Genomic DNA, 23,111 nt, shown 5'->3' on the forward strand with positions numbered 1-23,111 from the left:
TTAATGAATCATGATGCTGTCTGGATTCCAACTTCGGCATCTAATCAAGAGGCCAATGCGTTACCATCTCGCGTCAAACTGAGTTCATGATAATTATCGTCATAGGTTAATGATTCTATATAATCACCACTGAGCACACACCCACTAATGATTTGTTAGCTTTAAACAATTTATAATCAACCAACATTTCAGCAATTATTTAACTGGCATACCTGCTGCTGACTGGTCAGTAACTTCTTCTGCCAGGAAGTCCTTCATAAGCATTAGTCCAATACTTTGCCACCCAGACAGATTGACAGGAACCTCTGACTCAGCATGCTCAGGCCCCTCCTGTACTCCTGTTCACCCATGACTGCGTGGCCACGCCTCCAACTAAAATCACCACTCAGCATGCTCAGGCCCCTCCTGTACTCCCTGTTCACCCATGACTGCGTGGCCACGCCTCCAACTAAAATCACCACAGGCTCGTGAGATCTAAAAGTACATGTAGTCCTGCTTTGTGGCATTTCGCTACGTCTTTATGTTATACTGATCACACTATAAGGCTCTATGTTATACTGATCACTCTATAAGGCTCTATGTTATACTGATCACACTATAAGGCTCTATGTTATACTGATCACACTATAAGGCTCTATGTTCTACTGATCACACTATAAGGCTCTATGTTATACTGATCACACTATAAGGCTCTATGTTATACTGATCACACTATAAGGCTCTATGTTATACTGATCACTCTATAAGGCTCTATGTTATACTGATCACACTATAAGGCTCTATGTTATACTGATCACACTATAAGGCTCTATGTTATACTGATCACTCTATAAGGCTCTATGTTATACTGATCACACTATAAGGCTCTATGTTATACTGATCACTCTATAAGGCTCTATGTTATACTGATCACACTATAAGGCTCTATGTTATACTGATCACACTATAAGGCTCTATGTTATACTGATCACTCTATAAGGCTCTATGTTATACTGATCACTCTATAAGGCTCTATGTTATACTGATCACTCTATAAGGCTCTATGTTATACTGATCACACTATAAGGCTCTATGTTATACTGATCACACTATAAGGCTCTATGTTATACTGATCACTCTATAAGGCTCTATGTTATACTGATCACACTATAAGGCTCTACTGATCACACTATAAGGCTCTATGTTATACTGATCACACTATAAGGCTCTATGTTATACTAATCACGTGACAATAAGGCTCTATGTTAGACATGGTAACAAATATTTTAATATAGCTTACTATAGCTTACTTTTAGCTAAAATTATTTCCACTAGTAGTAGCTAGCTAACATTAACAGGCTAGGTTAGGCTACTGCCTTAATCACTAATCGTATTCATCACACACAAAATACAATCAATAATTTAATTGGCAGATTCCTTTTTATTAATGTTTTACAATTGGATTATCCCAAATAAAATCACACATCAACATAGCTACCAAGGATAGTGGGACTGCACTTCGGGAGAAGCGGGAATGGGGTGGAGGCGGGAACTGCAGCAACGCTATGAGCGGGTGGCTGGGGTGCTGCTGGCGGTGTTGTAGCTGATCAGGGGCACTGGAGGGCGGCAGCCAATTGCCACCACAATCTTGCCTAAATGGAAGGCCGGCCCTGCACCTCTGACATTGCCTAATCAAAAACAATGATTTGCTATGTAGCTCTGATTTAATCTAGATCTAAATTAGGCCCTAATTTTTGTTCAGTTACCTTGGGGTGGACAAATTAACATATGGCTTTACACGAGGTGTAGTGGCAAATCGGTTCAAATATGACACAACCAAGAACTTTGTGAAAATCAATATAGACTTTTAATACAACAGTATCATAAGCCGGAGCGGTCCGAGGAACACACACCTTTCCAGAGCTCTTTCACTCTTCATTTTATACCCACACATACATCATCAGTTCATCCCCCAATGCAAATACAGTTACATCCTAATCCTGCTTGTTCAGCCCAGTAACGCCCACATCTGCTTTCGGCCAGATTATAATGTTGACAAGACCCTTGCTTTGACCTAAAGATAATATACATCCCCTTTTCCTGTGGCCTTTTTTATCTCTAGTTTTTAGTGTGTCCAGCTGCCTTGGTCACCTTCTCTTCATATGGTTGTCTAAGATCAAACAGACTTATGTGTCTCCCCTGTGATGCGATTGATGTCTGTAATCCATCAGTTGGTCATTTGGCTGACCCCCTCCTTTTTCTATCCCTCTGATCTTTGTCCAGCTGGTCTAGGCATCTATGTGTCTGCATTTTTAGTGTCCCATACCCCCATGGCCTTTAACTGCTTCCTGCCCTATACAATAGAAAATGCTTTTTACCAGAACAGGGAATGAACCCATAAGTGTATCTTTCTCTTGTGTTACCAAAATCATGTATATAATTTCTCCCACAGAGGCTAAGAGTTTTAATACAAATCCAATGAACCCCAGATCTCAGTTGGATCTTCCTGGTAAACACAAATGTTGCTGCAATATTGGGCAGTTTAATGTTCAAATGGAGACTCAATTTGGATTCCAGATAATGTTATCAGGACATCATCCGGCTTATGTTGGAATCTCCTGCCCTCTATCCTCTTTATCCTTTAAGAATGATCTCTCATTTGGGAGTAAATCTTCTCCTTTTGCAATCTTATCCAGAATCTCAGACTCTGCCTTCATTTTCTTCAACCCTACGATCCGATCCTCGAAGCCTGGCTTGCATTCGTCCTCCTCTGTGCGAATGAGTATCTCAATGTACTCCATAGTGGAGAGAGAGCTTGGTTTCAGGGCAACATCATTAAGTCTCTTGAGACAGTCAGAAGACTGCTTGATCAAATGCATCAGCGCGTCCTCAATCTTATGAAACTCATCCTCAAGCTTATCCAGCATCTCCTTGGTTTCCATAGACTTGCCCCACGCCTTCATGAAGTTGTCCTTCAGTTCTTGGACAGTCTTTTTCTCAGTCTTTGTTTCATATGTCAATAAGACTTTTTCCCTGTCGTGGTCAGTGGAAGAGCATTTTCCTGGACATATGGTGCAGTTACCATCATCATCCATCACAGCACAACTGTTGATGTCATCCTCCATTGGAAGGAAACAGCAGGTGTGACATGTAAAATTGCACACCTTGCAGTTCGTTGCAAAGTCTTGGGATAATTTGCTTCTCTTCACCTGCAGCACATTTACCTCGGTCTCAAAGTTTTTGTTCTGTTTCATGTTCTCGTCCTCGTTCTCCAGACACTGTTTGAAGCTTTTGATCTCACTTAGCTTTGACAGACCTGCTGTGATCTGAGGGGTCAGGCGTGTCATGGTCTTCTCCAGAAGCTCACGTTCTTTCAGAACGTTCTTTGTCAGGGTCAGATCTTTGCTCTCAATGCTTTCCAGTGCTTGGAAAAATTTCTTCATCTCCTTGAAAGTTGACCTCCATTGCTCTGGACACTGGGCCTTATGATCATCATCAGAATCATCCTCTTCAGAGCTGCTCTCTGTCTCCTTTGAGAACAGAAATGAACTGTTGAACTTGAAATGGGTTGGTAGCCCCTTCTTGTCTTTCTTACAGGGCAGATTTGCAGCATTGATGGCCTCTAGCACCGGTATGTGCTTCCCATCAACAAATGTCACAAGCATCAGGATGTTCTCAGCAACATCCTTTCCAAAGATGGACAGGATGGAATCAAAGATGTATCTCTGGGAAGGACTGAGACGAACAAGTGGTGCCTGCACTACAAAGCAGACTGCATCAATGTGATCAATCCCTAAAGGATGACATAAGAAATCTTTCAACATCTGGATGAGCAATTTATCATGAGCCATTCCTCTGGTGTCCCCGAACCCTGGTGTGTCAATGACGGTCAGAGAATAAGGAATCTGAAAGCCTGGCTGGTTGTAGAGCTCGTATGATGTCACAACCACAGTCTGGCTCTCAGCCTGGGACCTGTTGGTCACCTCATGGATGAGCTTAAAGCGGTAACAATCTTCCCACTTTACCCAGAGGATGTAGTTTATCATGGCATTGACCAGAGTTGTTTTTCCTGCACCTGTGGCCCCCAGAAGCAATATCACCTTGTTATTCCCTTGCTCAACTTTCTTCCCAAATGTGTACTGGTCAAAACTGTCACTTACACCAAACTTCTGTTCCAGATTCAGCCAGTGGATTGAGGGTTTGCCGTTTTCCACCTTCTGGGATATTTTTAGGAATTCCTGACTTTTTGCTCCTGTTGATTTGCTTGTCTTCGGTTGGGCATCAGAGACCCTAAGGGTAGTCAGCACAGTCTCAGGACTGGGTAGACTGTTCCCAGTTTCGCCACAGTTAGCAGAGACTCTGATGCTGTATGCAGTATCAGCCTCTAGTCCTTCCAGTGTACTCTCTCTAGTGGTGGTTTTGATGGTGTGCCACATCTGATTGTCTATAGTCTTTACACTTTTTCTGTATTCAACCACATAACCAATGACTTCAACATCATCTCCCGCCTTGGTAGGAATGTCCCAGTTCACTCTGATACTTCCTGATTCTATCCTCTTCTCTGCGGGTGGTCCAGGGGGGCTACATGGGCGGGTCCTGACGTATTCTGTCCAGTCACTGGAGAGGCTCACACCAGGTCTACACACTGCCTTGCAGCTAAAGCGGTACTTTTTGTATGGGTCCAAACGACTGATGGTGACCTGGTTAGTTGTAGGATCAGATTTGACCTCGGTCCACTCAGAGTCAGCCTGCTCAGCCTGGTACAACACCTGGTATGACTCCACAGAGGTAACACCAAGGTTGGGAGGGTTGACTTGCAAGTGGACACAGTCATGCTCCAGACTCTTGATGGTGGGAACACCTGGCTTTGACGGCAGCTCAAACTGTGGATTCAAAAGTGTCCCTCTTTCATAGACATGGATGGAGGATGCGGTGAGGAGTTTGTTTGGAATTGATGCAATGCAGAATGCAAGATTTTCTCTGCTTTCATTTGACTCTTTGAAGTCTAGGAACAGATTTATGGTTTGTCTGGTTAGGGTCGTTACCTCCCCCGAGCGAAACCACTTTTCTGCTGCAGTCTTCCCGGCTGCGTTGGGGTTGTATGGTGTCTGTGAAAAATCACTCTTAGATTCTTCCAGCAAGTAGTTCTCCAGGACTACCACATACTCTTCTTTCTCCTTCAAATAGGATAATGCAAAACACACAACATAATCATTAGCTTTATCAAGCACTAATCCATCCAATTCACTGCTTGAGTACACAACTTGTACCTCTTTCATTATGTCAAGGTAAGAGCTGACAACATTCATCTCTCTCTCTCTGTCGTCCAGGTACGTGATCAAGAGGTCATTCTGGAATGGAGAACGTTCTTTGCTGTTGAGCATTTTGATCAGCTCTTCCTCCTCCATTCCTCCTCCTCTTATGTTGGGAAGAACCTTACAGAGACCTTTCTGGAACACCAGCTTGTACTCTGAGCACAAGTCCCTGAACTTGTTGAGCTTGGATTTGAGTTCAGGGAACTTGATAGCCATGTCTTCCTTCATCATGTCCTGGCATTGTACATCAGTATTGTCCAGTCCGTCTAAGAGTCGCTGTGCGCGACGCACCTGGCTAACACTGATCTGCCTGACTAGCTGGGCAGCTGCAGAGTCCAGGTTCTTGAGAGGATAGAGCCAGGCGGTCATGGGCACAGCATGTTCTCCGTTCTCCCCTAGCAGACGTGGCAGGCCAGCATACACCTTGATGGCATCTTCAAATGTGACAGGGTTGTTTTCTAGTGCAAAATCACCATGGAAGGTGCAGTTGAATTTATTGGTCTCTCTCTTCTCTTCCTCACTCATCTTCAAATTTCCCTGTCCTTCTATTGATATGAGAGGGATCTTTTTTATTGTAGCCTGCAGATTTCCCTGGATGTCCTGGTGGTTTTCTCCTGAGGAAACCTCTTGGTCGAAAACGAAGAAGGCCTGGGCTCCGTAGTGCAGGGCAGTCACCACATGGGTTGAAGAGCCCTCTTGGAAGACATTACAGTGTTTCACATTTCCTGCCCCCAGGTGGTCCATGGTCAACTGCTCAAAGCGAGTGGTGGTACGGTACTGCAGAGAAACCCTAGACTGACGCTTTGAGGTCTTTTTGTCATGTAGGAATTCAGCAGAACCCTTCACACTGACTAAGCCACCAAGAAAACTGGCGTCAAGAGATGCAGACACATTCAAAGCTTCTGACTTGGCTTCACTTGAGTCTGAAGCAATGATTTTGAAGTCGGTGTTCGGTTGTGGACAGACGTTGATGTGTTTCTGAAGCATCTCAGAATCCCAGAGAGTGATACCTGCAGTTTAAAGAGAATGACCAAAGAACATTTATTGTGAAATTTATGGTGCACATATTGAACTCAAAGTAAATATTCTAGGTGTCAACCCATAGTTAGAAAACCTACACCTCCTACCCTCAGAAGTAAAGAATGCTCTGTCGCACCATGTGAACCAGTCTGGAAAGGGGTTCTATCTGGAGCTTCTTTCAGGTCAAATAGAACCTTTGTTACAAATAAAATGTGCTATTTGGAACCAGAAAGAGTTCTATCTAGAATGTTCCCCTACAGGGACAAATGGTGCCACATACAATCATTAAGAAAGTGCCATCTTTGCCATTGACAGCATTACTACTATAGGAACACTACAAAACCAACCTGTATGCCATCACCCTTTTGTCCCAAGTGCGTCCTCTAGCTTTTCTTATGACCGCTTCTGTGACAGTATCATAGAGGACTTAAGTGCCCAAAAGCCTGTTTTAGCATGGGCAGCTCCATTCAGGACTTTCACCATTTGAAGTACTCAACTGGGAGAGACTTCCTTTGGGTTAAATAAGGAATTAAATCTGGGTCAGACAGAATACAATTAGTGCCACCTGGTGAGGTTAGCATAGGGCTAGCATATGCCATGTTATCTGATGGGACCAGCTACAATTTAGCGTTCTGTCACATGCAAGTAAATCAACAATTTTAATTAGCTTCTGCAGTTATGGAGTGTCTGTTCAGGAGTGCAATTCATTGGCTGACCCCTCCTGTTGATTCTTCCTAAACCCATAGAAACTACTTTAAAATGGTGAAAGCCCTCAATGGTGTTCCCCGTGCTGGAACAGTGTGCCCTCTATCCAACTCAATGGTGGAAACACTGTCAATGAATTTAAGATGATGCATATTGATTACCTCCAAACCAAAGAGGAATAGTTTCCTGTACCTGGGATGAGGACATCTCTACGACAGTCATACAGCATCCCCAGCTGGAAGGGTCGGCCCAGAGCGGCTAGCTCGATGGTCTCCAAGTCAGACATGACTCAGTGTTCTGAAAACATATCAGTACTGGGGTTACTTCAGCAGCCACGGTATTAGAACATTTCAACAGATCATTTGGCTGTTTTTTGCTCATTGCCCAGGCAATGCAGCGTGTGTAAAAATCACTGATATACATGTTGTATGTTATGGAAACATTTGAGTCACTCACATCTTTGTCCACCAGTCTTGTTGTTCTTTCTGAACAGGAAGAGGTCTCTGGAGCTCTTATTTCTTTGGATAAAACCCTTGAACTGCAGAAACACAAAGACACTGTATATGTTGATGACTGGCAGACATAATACAGTCTTAATTAAAACACATAAAGATTTGACTGAAGTAATGCACCAAGGGTAAAAAAAATAAAAAAAATAGGAGACATGTTACAATTGTGATTAGAAAAGTTTTCACTCTGGAATCGTTCTTCAGCAAAACGGCAGCCACACCTCTGTTCTTTGCATTCAGCTTAGCTTTTGGATGAGGCTGGTAACCCTCTGGAAGGGCTGTCAGTCAGCGCTCTAGATGATATTCACAGGATAGTTTTTAAAATGTATTTTGAAGCTATATATGGTTTACTTTCTTGTTTGTAAACAATGGAGAAATAAAACCGTATATCATTGTCATCATTTATGCAACTATAAGCCATGCTAACATCATTGGGAGTTTCTAGAATTTGAAGATATTGGGTGCTCAGCTCCCCCCCAAAAAATGGAATTTCAACAGCTAAACGCAGGAATTTGGTGCACTTTGAGATGAACATTGAGAGATGAGATATTCGAGTTAACTTGTACCTTTCCCCCTGCCACAGCAGACACTGCCAGTACTCAATTATAGTAGCTACTGTAGGTCTCTAGCCTGGAAAACTATTTTTACTTTAGTTTATTTAGCAAATGTCTTATTTTTTTAAACTCTGCATTGTTGGTTAAGGGCTCGTAAGTAAGCATTTCACGGTAAGAACTACACCAGTTGTATTCAGCGCATATGACAAATACAGTTTGATATGATTCGATTTTTGATCTGCAGTGTATTACCAAAAACCCCTCAACAACTTCAAACAGACAGACTTGCCCAACAAGCCAAACTGATTAAAGGATCCCACAGTATCCAAGCAGTGTAGTAATTAGAATACATACAGCAGCTTTAGGTAATAGGTAGAGGGCTGAGCTGTCACGACTTCCGCCGAAGTCGGTCCCTCTCCTTGTTTGGCGGTCGACGTCACCGGCTTTCTAGTCACCACCGAACCATGTTTCATTTTCGTTTTGTTTTGTCTGTATTACACACACCTGGTTTCAATTCCCATATCATGTTCCTTATTTAACCCTCTGGCATACCTTTCTGTTCTGTCCGTGATTGTTGGTGTCTTAGTGTCACAGGCCGGCTCATAGCCAGCGGCAAAAATGAGGTGACACAAACAACAGGTATGGGCCAATCAAAAAGGTTATTTATTATAAACCAAACTATTAACTGTAAACAAAGAAAAAGGAATGAGGTGTGAAAGTATCATAATGTAAGGTGTATGTAAAGTGCAGGGATGCATGAATCTTGCTGTGTGAATGACTGAGTGAAAACTAAGTAAAACTACAAAGTGACAAACAAAACATGATCATACCTGGAGGAGCAGAGAGAGAGAGGAGTGATTAATGAAGCCGTTTAAATACCCTGAGCCCAGGTGACTCCAATCACTAACGACCCTCCTCTGCCTGCAGGAGGAACCGCCCCTACACTGCAGAGGGGTCGTGACACCCCCCTCCTTAAAATGAGGGTCCAACATTCAAACTGACTTTCCGCACCTCAAACTCGGCAGCCCTGGTACCTGGGGAGCAATTTAAGAGGAAAGAGGCACAGACAGCCCGTAGGGGTCAGCAGAGAGAAGATACAAACTAGGTTAAAGGAGCACGGCAGGGTAGCCTAGTGGTTAGAGCATTGGACTAGTAACCGAAGGTTGCAAGTTCGAATCTCTGAGCTGACAAGGTACAAATCTATCGTTCTGCCCCTGAACAGGCAGTTAACCCACTGTTCTTAGGCCGTCATTGAAAATTAGAATTTGTTCTTAACTGACTTGCCTTCTTAAATAAAGGTAAAATTAAGATCTTGATTTAAACATTTGTTGCCATCTACCAGGGACACTACACCATCTGAAAAAAAGGCTGAAAAATCAGTGGGAAGACTGAGAATCAAACTCAACGAGTGGCTGAAAAAGCTCACCCTGGTGGTCAGAGGCTGAAAAAGCTCACCCTGGTGGTCAGAGGCTGAAAAAGCTCACCCTGGTGGTCAGAGGCTGCAACAGGACATTGCAACAACATAGTCATGTCCAAATCTGACCAAGCTCTAGCTTCCGCAATACGCTCAAATAAAGCAAAGTATGTGTCTGGATCAACAAGCGAAGATTCTGTAAAACAAACTGTCTATTAGTGCGATTCAGAATCTGCTGCTCAAACGTTAAAGGGCTAGACAAAACTTGCACCCTCACTACTAGCAGACAGACCCCAAAAAACACCCATTTCTCTAAGACCCTGCTTTAATCTAGTTTTAACAGTCTCTTTATTTTTTTAATCAACAATCTCAATCTGATAATGTTCAGCAATTTCAATTAACTGCTCCTTAGTACACAACTTTAAGGCTACCTCTGAAGGAGCTTGAACAAAACTACTCAGAATGGAAGACATTTTCCTCATCCAATAAAACTATTACAAATGCTAAAAAAAAATATTTAAAAAACACAACTCACCTGCTGTGAGTCTGGGTTCAAAGACAGGAGCCACACCCCACTATCCTCCAAAAACAACTAACTGGCCCTGGTCTCCGTGCAGTCACATGTGGTGGGGTTTTATGCACACAAAACCAGTGGAGTGGAAAAGACAACCAGAAACTGGCGGCTCCCCCCATAACCACGGAGGTGCTCCCGAGACGATACAGGGGAAAAGGGAAAGGGATGCTCTACCCACGTTCACTGCCACCTAAAACAAAAACACCACGAGCCTCCTATTGACACTCACCTTCTCACCTTCTGTATCCTGTAGCCAACCAAGATGGCGTAGCAGTAAGACGTCCTGTCGTATCGTGTCCCTTGTATATATCGTTTTTTTTCCTTTCGTTTTTACATATTTTTCTTCGCATATCTTTTAAAACATTTTGCTAAACCTCAGCTTCCAAATACTCTCCTGCAATCCGCCTCACCCAATGTAGCTACTTTTCCTAAAGTATTTATATTTACTTTGGAACCGGAACCCCTCAACTGAAGCTAGCCAGCTAACTACCAGCTATGCTAGCGGTCTTCAGCTAACCGGTCATCAGCTAACCTTTAGCTCGGAAAGCTCTCGCCAGTTCAAACAACGCGACTCTAACCAGAGCAAAACGGACCTATTTATTTTTTTATCCCCGGATTCCCACCGCAAACAGAACATTTTTCAGCTGGATCTTCACAACTAGCTATCTAGCTAAACCGCAACCCCTTATGATTACTCCTGGCTAGCGTTTCCACCCACTTAGCTTGAAGCTAGCCCGGCCAGAGCCCCTGTGCTACCACCGTAGCATACTCCTGGGCTACAATACCCGGACCCACGACCGGTCTATCGATGTCACCGCATGAAGAGGAATAAACAGACTCACCCCATCGCGACGTCCCCCAAAGGCTAACTCTCTAGCCCTTGCCATCTCCTTGCCTTCTAACTCTGCCTGCTAACTGCTAGCCTGTTTAGCCCCGGTCCGCTAACTGCTACCTTGTTTAGCCCCGGCCTACTAACTGTTAGCTTGTTAGCACAGGCCTGCTAACCGTCTGAATCGCAGCGTCCCAAACACTCACTGGACCCATATTTACTTTCTATCTCTTTTCGATTTTTTATTTGTTTATACCTTCCGGAAACCTGCCTCACCCAATGTGATACGGAATCGCTATTATTTTTAATTTTTAGAACACACTCAAGAACCTCCAGAAGCTAACCAGCTAACTAGCTACAAGCTATTTAGTCATTGTTAGTTTTTTAAACCTGGATAACACTCGCCAGTCCAGCTTCTCTGCCCCATCCACCGCTGCCCCCTGGACACTGATCACTTGGCTACATAGCTGATGCACGCTGGACTGTCCATTAATCACGGTACTCCATTCTGCTTGTTTATGTTTATCTGTCGGCCCCGTTGCCTAGTCAACGCCATTTTACCTGCTGTTGTTGTGCTAGCTGATTAGCTGTTGTTGTCTCACCTACTGTTTTAGCTAGCTCTCCCAATTCAACACCTACGATTACTGTATGCCTCGCTGTATGTCTCTCAAATGTCAATATGCCTTGTATACTGTTGTTCAGGTTAGTTATTGTTTTAGTTCACAATGGAGCCCCTAGTTCCACTCTGCATACCCCTGATACCTCCTTTGTCCCACCTCCCACACATGCGGTGACCTCACCCATTACAACCAGCATGTCCAGAGATACAACCTCTCTCATCATCACCCAGTGCCTGGGCTTACCTCCGCTGTACCCGCACCCCACCATACCCGTCTGCGCATTATGCCCTGAATATATTCTACCATGCCCAGAAACCTGCTCCTCTTATTCCCTGTCCCCAACGCTCTAGGCGACCAGTTTTGATAGCCTTTAGCCGCACCCTCATACTACTCCTTCTCTGTTCCGCAGGTGATGTGGAGGTAAGCCCAGGCCCTGCATGTCCCCAGGCACCCTCATTTGTTGACTTCTGTGATCGAAAAAGCCTTGGTTTCATGCATGTCAACATCAGAAGCCTCCTCCCTAAGTTTGTTTTACTCACTGCTTTAGCACACTCTGCTAACCCTGATGTCCTTGCCGTGTCTGAATCCTGGCTCAGGAGGGCCACCAAAAATTCTGAGATTTCCATACCCAAATATAACATCTTCCGTCAAGATAGAACTGCCAAAGGGGGAGGAGTTGCAGTCTACTGCAGAGATAGCCTGCAAAGTAATGTCATACTTTCCAGGTCCATACCCAAACAGTTCAAACTACTAATTTTGAAAATTACTCTCTCCAGAAATAAGTCTCTCACTGTTGCCGCCTGCTACCGACCCCCCTCAGCTCCCAGCTATGCCCTGGACACCATTTGTAAATTGATCGCCCCCCATCTAGCTTCAGAGTTTGTTCTGATAGGTGACCTAAACTGGGACATGCTTTACACCCCGGCAGTCCTACAATCTAAGCTAGATGCCCTCAATCTCACACAAATCATCAAGGAACCCACCAGGTACAACCCTAACTCTGTAAACAAGGGCACCCTCATAGACATCATCCTGACCAACTGGCCCTCCAAATACACCTCCGCTGTCTTCAACCAGGATCTCAGCGATCACTGCCTCATTGCCTGTATCCGCTACGGAGCCGCAGTCAAACGACCACCCCTCATCACTGTCAAACGCTCCCTAAAACACTTCTGTGAGCAGGCCTTTCTAATCGACCTGGCCCGGGTATCCTGGAAGGACATTGACCTCATCCCGTCAGTTGAGGATGCCTGGTCATTCTTTAAAAGTAACTTCCTCACCATTTTAGATAAGCATGCTCCATTCAAAAAATGCAGAACTAAGAACAGATACAGCCCTTGGTTCACTCCAGACCTGACTGCCCTCGACCAGCACAAAAACATCCTGTGGCGGACTACAATAGCATCGAATAGTCCCCGCGATATGCAACTGTTCAGGGAAGTCAGGAACCAATACACGCAGTCAGTCAGGAAAGCTAAGGCCAGCTTCTTCAGGCAGAAGTTTGCATCCTGTAGCTCCAACTCCAAAAGGTTCTGGGACACTGTGAAGTCCATGGAGAACAAGAGCACCTCCTCCCAGCTGCCCACTGCACTGAGGCTAGGTAACACGGTCACCACCGATAAATCCATGATTATCGAAAACTTCAACAAGCATTTCTCAACGGCTGGCCATGCCTTCCGCCTGGCTACTCCAACCTCGGCCAACAGCTCCGCCCCCCCCGCAGCTACTCGCCCAAGCCTCTCCAGGTTCTCCTTTACCCAAATCCAGATAGCAGATGTTCTGAAAGAGCTGCAAAACCTGGACCCGTACAAATCAGCTGGGCTTGACAATCTGGACCCTCTATTTCTGAAACTATCCGCCGCCATTGTCGCAACCCCTATTACCAGCCTGTTCAACCTCTCATATCGTCTGAGATCCCCAAGGATTGGAAAGCTGCCGCAGTCATCCCCCTCTTCAAAGGAGGAGACACCCTGGACCCAAAATGTTACAGACCTATATCCATCCTGTCCTGCCTATCTAAGGTCTTCGAAAGCCAAGTCAACAAACAGGTCACTGCCCATCTCGAATCCCACCGCACCTTCTCCGCTGTGCAATCTGGTTTCCGAGCCGGTCACGGGTGCACCTCAGCCACACTCAAGGTACTAAAAGATATCATAACCGCCGATGGTTATAAAAGACAGTACTGTGCAGCCGTCTTCATCGACCTTGCCAAGGCTTTCGACTCTGTCAATCACCATATTCTTATCGGCAGACTCAGTAGCCTCGGTTTTTCGGATGACTGTCTTGCCTGGTTCACCAATTACTTTTGCAGACAGACTTCAGTGTGTCAAATCGGAGGGCATGCTGTCCGGTCCTCTGGCAGTCTATGGGGGTGCCACAGGGTTCAATTCTCGGGCCGACTCTTTTCTCTGTATATATCAATGAAGTTGCTCTTGCTGCGGGTGATTCCCTGATCCACCTCTACGCAGACGACACCATTCTATATACTTCCGGCCCGTCCTTGGACACTGTGCTATCTAACCTCCAAACGAGCTTCAATGCCATACAGCACTCCTTCCGTGGCCTCCAACTGCTCTTAAACGCTAGTAAAACCAAATGCATGCTTTTCAACCGATCGCTGCCTGCACCCGCATGCCCGACTAGCATCACCACCCTGGATGGTTCCGACCTTGAATATGTGGACATCTATAAGTACCTAGGTGTCTGGCTAGACTGTAAACTCTCCTTCCAGACTCATATCAAACATCTCCAATCGAAAATCAAATCAAGAGTCGGCTTTCTATTCCGCAACAAAGCCTCCTTCACTCACGCCGCCAAACTTACCCTAGTAAAACTGACTATCCTACCGATCCTCGACTTTGGCGATGTCATCTACAAAATTGCTTCCAACACTCTACTCAGCAAACTGGATGCAGTTTATCACAGTGCCATCCGTTTTGTCACTAAAGCACCTTATACCACCCACCACTGCGACTTGTATGCTCTAGTCGGCTGGCCCTCGCTACATATTCGTCGCCAGACCAACTGGCTCCAGGTAATCTATAAGTCCATGCTAGGTAAAGCTCCGCCTTATCTCAGTTCACTGGTCACGATGGCAACACCCATCCGTAACACGCGCTCCAGCAGATGTATCTCACTGATCATCCCTAAAGCCAACACCTCATTTGGCCGCCTTTGTTCCAGTACTCTGCTGCCTGTGACTGGAACGAATTGCAAAAAAAAAAAAAAAAAAAAAAAAAAAATCGCTGAAGTTGGAGACTGTTATCTCCCTCACCAACTTCAAACATCAGCTATCTGAGCAGCTAACCGATCGCTGCAGCTGTATATAGTCTATTGGTAAATAGCCCACCCATTTTCACCTACCTCATCCCCATACTGTTTTTATTTATTTACTTTTCTGCTCTTTTACACACCTATATCTCTACCTGTACATGACTGTACATCTGCAATCTGCTCTACCTGTACATCTGCAATATTGTAATTATTCCCCTACCTCCTCATGCCTTTTGCACACAATGTATATAGACTCCCCTTTTTTTCTACTGTGTTATTGACTTGTTAATTGTTTACTCCATGTGTAACTCTGTGTTGTCTGTTCACACTGCTATGCTTTATCTTTGCCAGGTCGTAGTTGCAAATGAGAACTTGTTCTCAACTAGCCTACCTGGATAAATAAAGGTGAAATAAAATCAAATAAAATAAATAAGCCTGAACAGGGGAGGACTCTCACCTGAACAAAACCCAGAAAAACCCAGAGTGAATTGCTAACAAAATTTAGCTACCAAGCTAACTAAACCAAAAGAACACATGGCTCTCAACTCTCTTCAACAATATTGGCCCAACCAAAACATCCCCTCAAACAAAAAAATGTGGTATCCTAAACCCACCCAAGTTAGCTATAAAACAATAATCAAATTAGCCAAATTACAAATAAACAAAAGGTATCCATAATAAGACAAAGACAATCTAGACAAAACCTTAACTATAACAAAATGTTAAAGTAAACTAAAATACTAAAGTAAGACTAAAGTACAATTAACTTTAACTTACAGACGAGCCCCCACTTGTCACAGGCCGGCTCATAGCCTGTGGAAAAAATGAGGGGACACGAACAGGTATGGGCCAATCAAAAAGGTTCTTTATTACAAACCAAACTATTAACTGTAAACAAAGAAAAAGGAATGAGGTGTGAAAGTATCATAATGTAAGGTGTATGTAAAGTGCAGGGATGCATGAATCTTGCTGTGTGAATGACTGAGTGAAAACTAAGTAAAACTACAAAGTTTTGAGAGAGAGAGAAGAGTGATTAGTGAATCCATTTAAATACCCCGAGCCCAGGTGACTCCAATCACTAACGACCCTCCTCTGCCTGCAGGAGGAACCGCCCCTGCACTGCAGAGGGGTCGTGACACTTAGTGGTTGTTGTAGGTGTTAGTTTGTATGTATTTTCCTACTTGGAATATTGCTTGATTTTTGTGAGTAAACTCAGTTGTGTTGCTCAAACCTGCGTCTTGCGCCTGACTCCGCTACATCTCTGCACCCAATCGCTGACATGAGCACACAGCAGACACCATCATTTTCCCTAGTCTCTTGTCTACCCTCCTCTCTAATCACTAATCTATAGAGCAGGTTGAAGTGATTGTGTGCTAAACCCATCTCTGTTCACTCTCCATCTACTCTGTCACTTTCTCTGTTGCCTCGTCTGTTGCGGTCTCAGGTTCTTGCTTGTTAGTCTCTTTGTCTTTCCTCTTCTGTTATGTTCTTCTGGTGTCTCTGCATCATATCCTATTGTTGTGTTGCTGTCTTAGGTTCTTGTTTGTTACAGTCTCTTTGTCTTTCCTCTTCTGTTATGTTCTTCTGGTGTCTCTGCATCATATCCTATTGTTGAGTTGCTGTCTCATGTTCTTGTTTGTTACAGTCTCTTTGTCTTTCCTCTTCTGGTGTCTCTGCATCATATGCTATTGTTGTGTTGCTGTCTCTGTGTTTTGTGCCTCATCTACTTCTACTTCTGTTGCCATCTATCTCTGTGTCTTGTCTGCTGGGTCTCTTTAGTTTTGCAATCCAGAATGGCCAGGGGGATACTGAGGTAGCTTAACTTGTTTTGGGCCTGTGTCTAGCTCACCTAAATCCTCCTCTAACCTACCATTTGCCCCTAGCTGCTGGTGTTCAAAGTGCTCCACTGGCCTGCTGTTCTAAGTGCTCCACTGGCCTGCTGTTCTAAGTGCTCCACTGGCCTGCTGTTCTAAGTGCTCCACTGGCCTGCTGTTCTAAGTGCTCTACTGGCCTGCTGTTCTCATCAGTCCTCCTTGGCTCTGAAAGGTAGCAAGGAAGAGGTACAACATGCCATCAGATAGATTTAAAAGGCGACTGCCCTTCCTGATTTGGTCTCCTTTTAGATTTGGTTCATTAAGAAATGCTAGCAGCCATGACTGAACTCATCCATGAGTTAGTTTCAGAGTGTGGTTCCATGTGGGTGTCTCGTGTGTGTGTGTTCGCAGGTGGGATTAGTTAGCAAAATTAGTTCACCAATTAGCTTCAGCTGGCTGGTGTGCAACCTGACTTTGAATAGCCCATCTCTGGGGTTAGTTAGGGATCGGCAATAAATTACACAATGTAAAGGAGACAATATTTTCATGTTGCACACCTTTTAGTTCTCATTAACACTTTCAATATTTGCAAAGGCATTTATACAATTTACAGTTGGTTTGAGGTTAAGTCATTGACATTTGGAGCTATTGGAATTTTAACATATGTTACCATGTGCTGTATAATTTACCTATGGTCCCTAACTAGCCCCATAGGGATATCCAAAGTCAACCCAAATTTACTACAGACATTACAATCTTGGCCGCATGCAGCTGCACTCCGAATTGATGATTACTTATGTGCTGCCAGCTGTAGATAGCTAGCTACACTGCATGTGCTTTCTTCTTGTCCTACAGTTACAAATAACACCGTTCAGATGATTAAATAGCAGCCTACCTTTTGGCTCTTGGTTGTTGTACCATACATTTTTTATTACATAATTTGAATTCCATCTTTTTGGCGATTCTCGTTGAGCAGTGGAGAACATACTATTAATGTTTTATCCACAACTCTGTCCATCGCTGTTGTAAAGTGACTGATAACAGAATAACGTACAATGTTTTTTCAGCTTTACTCACGGGACAATGGCATACAACACAGTGTAAGCATAGCCTAGTGTTTTAATATTTCATTTTAATATATTTTGTATTCTATCAGGTTCACAGTGCGGACCAAACCAAGGTCCCGTGCAAAACGGTTTGTTAGGTATACCTGTACCGTTACAGCCCTATCCTAGTATCCTAGTATACTGACACAACAAGGGCAACTCAACTGTAAAGAAACATTTAAAATGTTCACATAACAGCTCAACACAACTCCAAACACGACAGATAAGAAGCTACAAAAGCCCCCTAGGCTTTATGAATATAAAGAGACTTGAGCCACAGAAAAATGGACTTTTGTAATGGAATGAGTTAACAGAACTCGTCAGTTCTACCATTACATAACATTTGAGGACACAATTTAAAGGCCTGTGTATTTAATGTTTTGTTCACTGTACAATATAACCACAAAACTGGCCATCTTTTCCCCCCTCTTTCAGGCTGCCCTGCCCCTTCTTGCAGGTTCCCCTCTCAAAAATGCAACAACAATAGTAAAAGGAAGTGACTAAATAAGTAGCTAAATGGAAAAAAAGAGTAAAAATAAAAGCACAATGAAATAATTTCACCAATTTAATAATGGGCAGTTCTTTACAAAAAGTTACATAGCCTATATGGAAATAACACGAGCCAAGCATGTTTACATGTAGAATGATATAGGTTATAACACCTGTGATTAATTTCATCAGTTCTACCACCTCAACATTGATCATTTTAAAAAGGGTTAATTATGTTGTACCAAATTTCAGCTTCCGTCCACAAGGGGGCACTGTGTCGCTGTCAGAGGATATGTGCTTCTGTCAAAAAAACAGTTGCTCATGTCTTCAGTCTCAGCTAGCTACAGAAACGAAACCCATCAAATACACTTGCTGGAAAAAACGACTTTTACTAATATCATGACTTCTATCAACATCCTTAGCTTTCCCATTCACTAAATATACTGTTAAATAACTCAGACTCACAACCAACACCTTTAGGATTCTGAAACTTAACGCTCACTTATTAGCATTAGTCTACCCTTATGCTGATGGAGACTAGTTAGCTACCAACAACCCTGCAGCTAACTCTGCTGCTGCACTGACTTCCTGACTGTTCCTCATTCACTACTCAACCTCAACCTGCTATTTTTTTTTGTGCCTTTTTGGAAGAAATTCTGAATATCCATATTTGTTGTGTTATGTTGAGAGATTTTACTGAGTGATGGGATTGACATCTAACCGGTGCTGTAGGGGTGGAGTCAAGGGATGGGAGCGGTCCACTATTGTAAAGTGGCTGTTCCACTGGATGTCATAAGGTGAATGCACCAATTTGTAAGTCGCTCTGGATAAGAGCGCCTGCTAAATGACTTAAATGTAAATGTTATTATATCTCGACCAATCACAGCAGACACTGAGTCACACCAGGGGTTTCTTGCAGTTTCTGCTACTGCCTAGCAAAGAATATTGGATAGTTTATTTTAGTGATTAAAATGTGCATAGCGCAACTGATGTGTGCTTATGGAAACTCATACCAGAATGGAATGTAAAAAATACCATCAAAATGGTCGAGGCTGGACCACTAACATTCAGGGCTGAAGCCCTGGAAACCCAGACCTAATGACACCACTGGCTAACATACTGGGTATGGATACATGTTTATAGAAAACATGCCTTGCATTGAATGCCGGCCTATAAGGGAGTTGAATGTAAATACTGAATGTAATAAATCCCGATTAAACTGTTTGGATTGTCAGGTGTGACGTGTCAGAGAAGAGATCGGACACCAAGGCATCAATAGAATCTATTTATTGCAAAGCTACAGAGGATTCTCAGATATTGACAGGCATTGTTTTTGTGGATATTAAAAGGTATACAATGATTGTGTGCCTTGTCCAATAATTCATTATGTGGATCATTTAACCGTTTATGCCTTTGTCTCTTAATATGTGGATACATTTCATACAGTTTTCTGATCTCGTTTTGCATTTTCCAGCTGAATTCTTGTCCTTTCATCTTTCTCTCGCTGTCTATTGTGTTTTATTAATGTTTGTCTTTGGTTCTCAAGCTCCTGTCTTTTTTTTTCTTCCATCTTTTGTTCTGTTTCCATTCTCACTTTCTCAGCTAGGAGCTGCCTGTTATCCTCTTCTGTCTTTTTCCTTTCCTTTTCCATGTTCTGTCTGTCCTTCTCTGCTTTCTGTTTTTCTTTCTCCATGTTCTGTTTTTCCTTTTCCATGTTCTGTCTGTCCTCCTCCGCTTTCTGTTTATCAGTTCTTGCTTGATCGCGGTCTTTCTCTGCCTGATCCGCTCGCTCTCTTGATGCATCTCCACCCATTATCTTGTTGATCTTGTAGGTCTCCGACTTTCTTAGAGATTAGATATGAAAATAACCAAAAAACAGACAGTGAATGCTTTTGCTCTCGAAACAGTATTTTTTGTACTGTATATTTGGTACTGTTTCCTGAAGAAAGTGTTCCAGCTTCGACTACATTTTGTTTTGATAAACGTGGGTTCTTAGACTCAGTAGAAGCTACTAAGGTATTTGTGATCCACTTAGCAGGATGGTCAAACAAGGCTAACTTTGTTTCTTTAATACCTTGAGACAATATAACAACCGCCTCTGTTTATAATCTACAAACACTGTAAATAAACATTTGTAAATGTGTTCTTAATGGACTAGCCTAGTTAAATAAAGTTGAACAAAAATGTAAAATATATTGTTCGTGAAAAAATATAGATATTTTCTCATCTGTCCGTTCAAGTGAAATGGTGCTGGGTGTGTAAAGTAGTAGTCATGCTGTCTTCCTCTGAGTCTCTTTCCAAGTTGGTGAATGTGTAAATTCAACATGATTGCGTTCAAGTGCTTCTAAATCTCAATAGTAATTCAGTACACTCAAACTAGCTAGGCTTCAGTAAATTATTATATACAGATTATTTTCACTCCATCAGGGATACAGTACACAGACAGGAATAATATGATAGACAATCAAATTCTCTCCTTGAGCGTTTTTTGCGTTAGAGGACACCCAGATATTTGGCTTGATAAAGCTCCAAAACAAGTTAAAGGCTTGAACAGAAGCCAGTTAATTAATACATCTCAACAAAAACAGAAGAAACTGTAGCTACTTTGAAGAAACTCAAATATAAAATTTATTTAGATTTGTTGTTTTTTTAAATGGTTACCACAGTGCATTATTCCATATGTGTTATTTCATAGTTTTGATCTCTTCACTATTATTCTACAATGTAGAAAATAGTACAAATAAAGAAAAACCTTGGAATGAGTAGGTTTGTCCAAACTTTTGACTGGTGCTGTATGTAAGTGTTATTGTAATAAGATGTATAGTGGCAGAACATCCCGCGTCTTGAAAGTACGTATTGGAGAACATAAATCCACTATTAGAAGTCAAAATATCACCTTGCCAGTTGAGACACTTTATAGAACACAGAACACAATCATTATATTAATGAATTGCTTTGCGTCGGGATCAAAAAAGTTAATCCACGTATATGTGGTGAACATGACAACAAATTACTACAAAGAGAAGCCATGTGGATATATACATTAAATTCTGTATCTCCACATGGTGTAAACTAAGCATTAGACTTCACCTATTTCATATAAGCCACATATAGACTGTAAAACAAGAACACCGTCCATATCAGACCTTATCGTTTATGAGTTCGCTCCAAATATTTATGAACGGCTTTTCCTGATGTCCTGTGTGAATTGATACGGTGTATTTAGGTGAGCGGACACCTGGTGCGATTGATTTGAGTTGCCCTTCATTCCTGCTCCCATACCCTATAATTCTGTTTCTTTGTAACTAATTTGTATACAGGTAGAGCAGAAAATACACATCACTGACGAGTCAACCCTGAATAGAACCACCTGCTGCTCATCTGTTCTTTACAAACGCTGTTTTGAATTCAAATAAAGTTGTACCTACACTGAAGGCTGTTTAGCTGAAACGTCTGTGTACGTTATCCCCGATGCAGTGAGAATAATACAAATATCGAAAATGAAGTAAGCGTTACGCGACAACTTTGAGTGCGAATCAGTTTGTTTGAAAAGCTACAGTCTGGGATTGGTACATACATTTGAGGACATTTAAATTGACACAGAATAACCATACGTTTTTGAAGAATATAACTTAAATACGTTATGAGCTTAGTACAATCATATTACCCCATTAGAACCCCACATAAACGATGATTTTACTCCATTGTTTGTAAATGTAAAGAATCAATGTATAGATTAAAAGCATGGTTAAAACTATTATGTCGGTCTTGGCATCTAGAGCACTGTCAATTTGACAGGGTTTACATTCCCCTGGCCCCATCGCTCAGTTGTATACCACAATAAGTGGAGAAAGGCACAATTTGTTGATCATTTCTCAAAGATCAATTCAAGCTAGAATCTACATTTGGTGAAACAACGCAGCGATAAAAGAAAACAGAGTAGCATCCGGCAGTGTTTTTTTTTGGTTGCAATGATGTCCGATTGAAAAAAACAACGTATTTGTTTAAAGTCATTTCTTCGTTGTTGTAATATCCCAAACGGACGTGCCAGTTTCGCCAACTACCAACAATTTAATGATTTCCCGTAAAGGTTTTGCTAAGCAACCATTTAAGCCTACCGTTGAAATATGGTATTAAGGTAGTAGCCTACCTTAAATCAACGAAGCTTGCCGATGGATGTCAAACAGAATAAAATCACAAGTAGATGTTCAGAATAGAAGCCAAGGATTCAACATACACCAGCAAGTATGAGATTAATCTCTACCAAGATGTAGACTGGCGTCTGACACCCTCTTTTATAGACCAAATCACAGAGTTTCTAAACCCAGAGGCGCAACATCGCAAGATTTCCAGGAACACTTGTGAAATAGACTAAAAAGGAAGTGCCGGGGTTTGGGGCTTGAGAAGTTAATGAGAGTGAAATATCTTCCTTAGTTATTAATTTTCCCGAAGTCAAAAGGCTCAACCAAGATTCGAGTCAATTTCTTAAGTAGTTGAACATGTTATTACGCCAACCTCGTGAAAGTGATAAAGTGACACGTTTTAATTTTCGTCAAAAACAAGTTTATATCGAAAGACTGCCTTTGATTTGACGGGCTGTACATGCGCAGTACGGCAAGAGACGACCGTTAGACCGATGACTTGTTTCTACGCCTGAGCGTCACTAGCCAACGTCAACATGACATCCCCTACAAGTGTAGTCGGGATTTCTGTTGGAGAGAAGCAGTTTTCGCTTATCTTCATACTGTACTGTCTTTGACCAAATCTCTTTTTATTGTAAAACACGTGACCACCCCACACCACCCCACACCTACACTCTTCTTGTAAATCATATAATGAGTAAAGGTCAGCTTCTGTGGTAACATTGGAGACAGAGTTTATCATTTACTCTTGAAGTACTCACTCATATG

General features: G+C 42.7%; 1 protein-coding gene across 2 annotated transcripts; it reads right to left on the minus strand.

The window, feature by feature from the left end:
• Positions 1-1,400: 1,400 nt before the first annotated feature.
• LOC118373876 (uncharacterized) lies at positions 1,401-22,638 on the minus strand. Of its 2 annotated transcripts, XM_035760145.2 has the most exons (4): positions 22,352-22,535; positions 7,476-7,557; positions 7,212-7,316; positions 1,401-6,304 (listed from the first exon to the last, which is right to left on the minus strand). In XM_035760145.2, the coding sequence occupies exons 3-4, from the start codon at positions 7,303-7,305 to the stop codon at positions 2,583-2,585; spliced, it is 3,816 nt and encodes a 1,271-aa protein (XP_035616038.2). In that variant the 5' UTR covers positions 7,306-7,316; positions 7,476-7,557; positions 22,352-22,535; the 3' UTR covers positions 1,401-2,582. The 2 variants fall into 2 exon arrangements, 1 of the variants encoding a protein (XP_035616038.2); XR_004823501.2 differs by lacking the exons at positions 1,401-6,304; positions 7,212-7,316; positions 7,476-7,557 and adding an exon at positions 19,474-20,045 and having other exon boundaries at positions 22,352-22,638.
• Between the last annotated feature and the right edge of the window lie 473 nt (positions 22,639-23,111).

This window comes from Oncorhynchus keta, chromosome 11 (assembly GCF_023373465.1).
Source record: "Oncorhynchus keta strain PuntledgeMale-10-30-2019 chromosome 11, Oket_V2, whole genome shotgun sequence".
NCBI classification, from domain to species: Eukaryota; Metazoa; Chordata; class Actinopteri; order Salmoniformes; family Salmonidae; genus Oncorhynchus; species Oncorhynchus keta.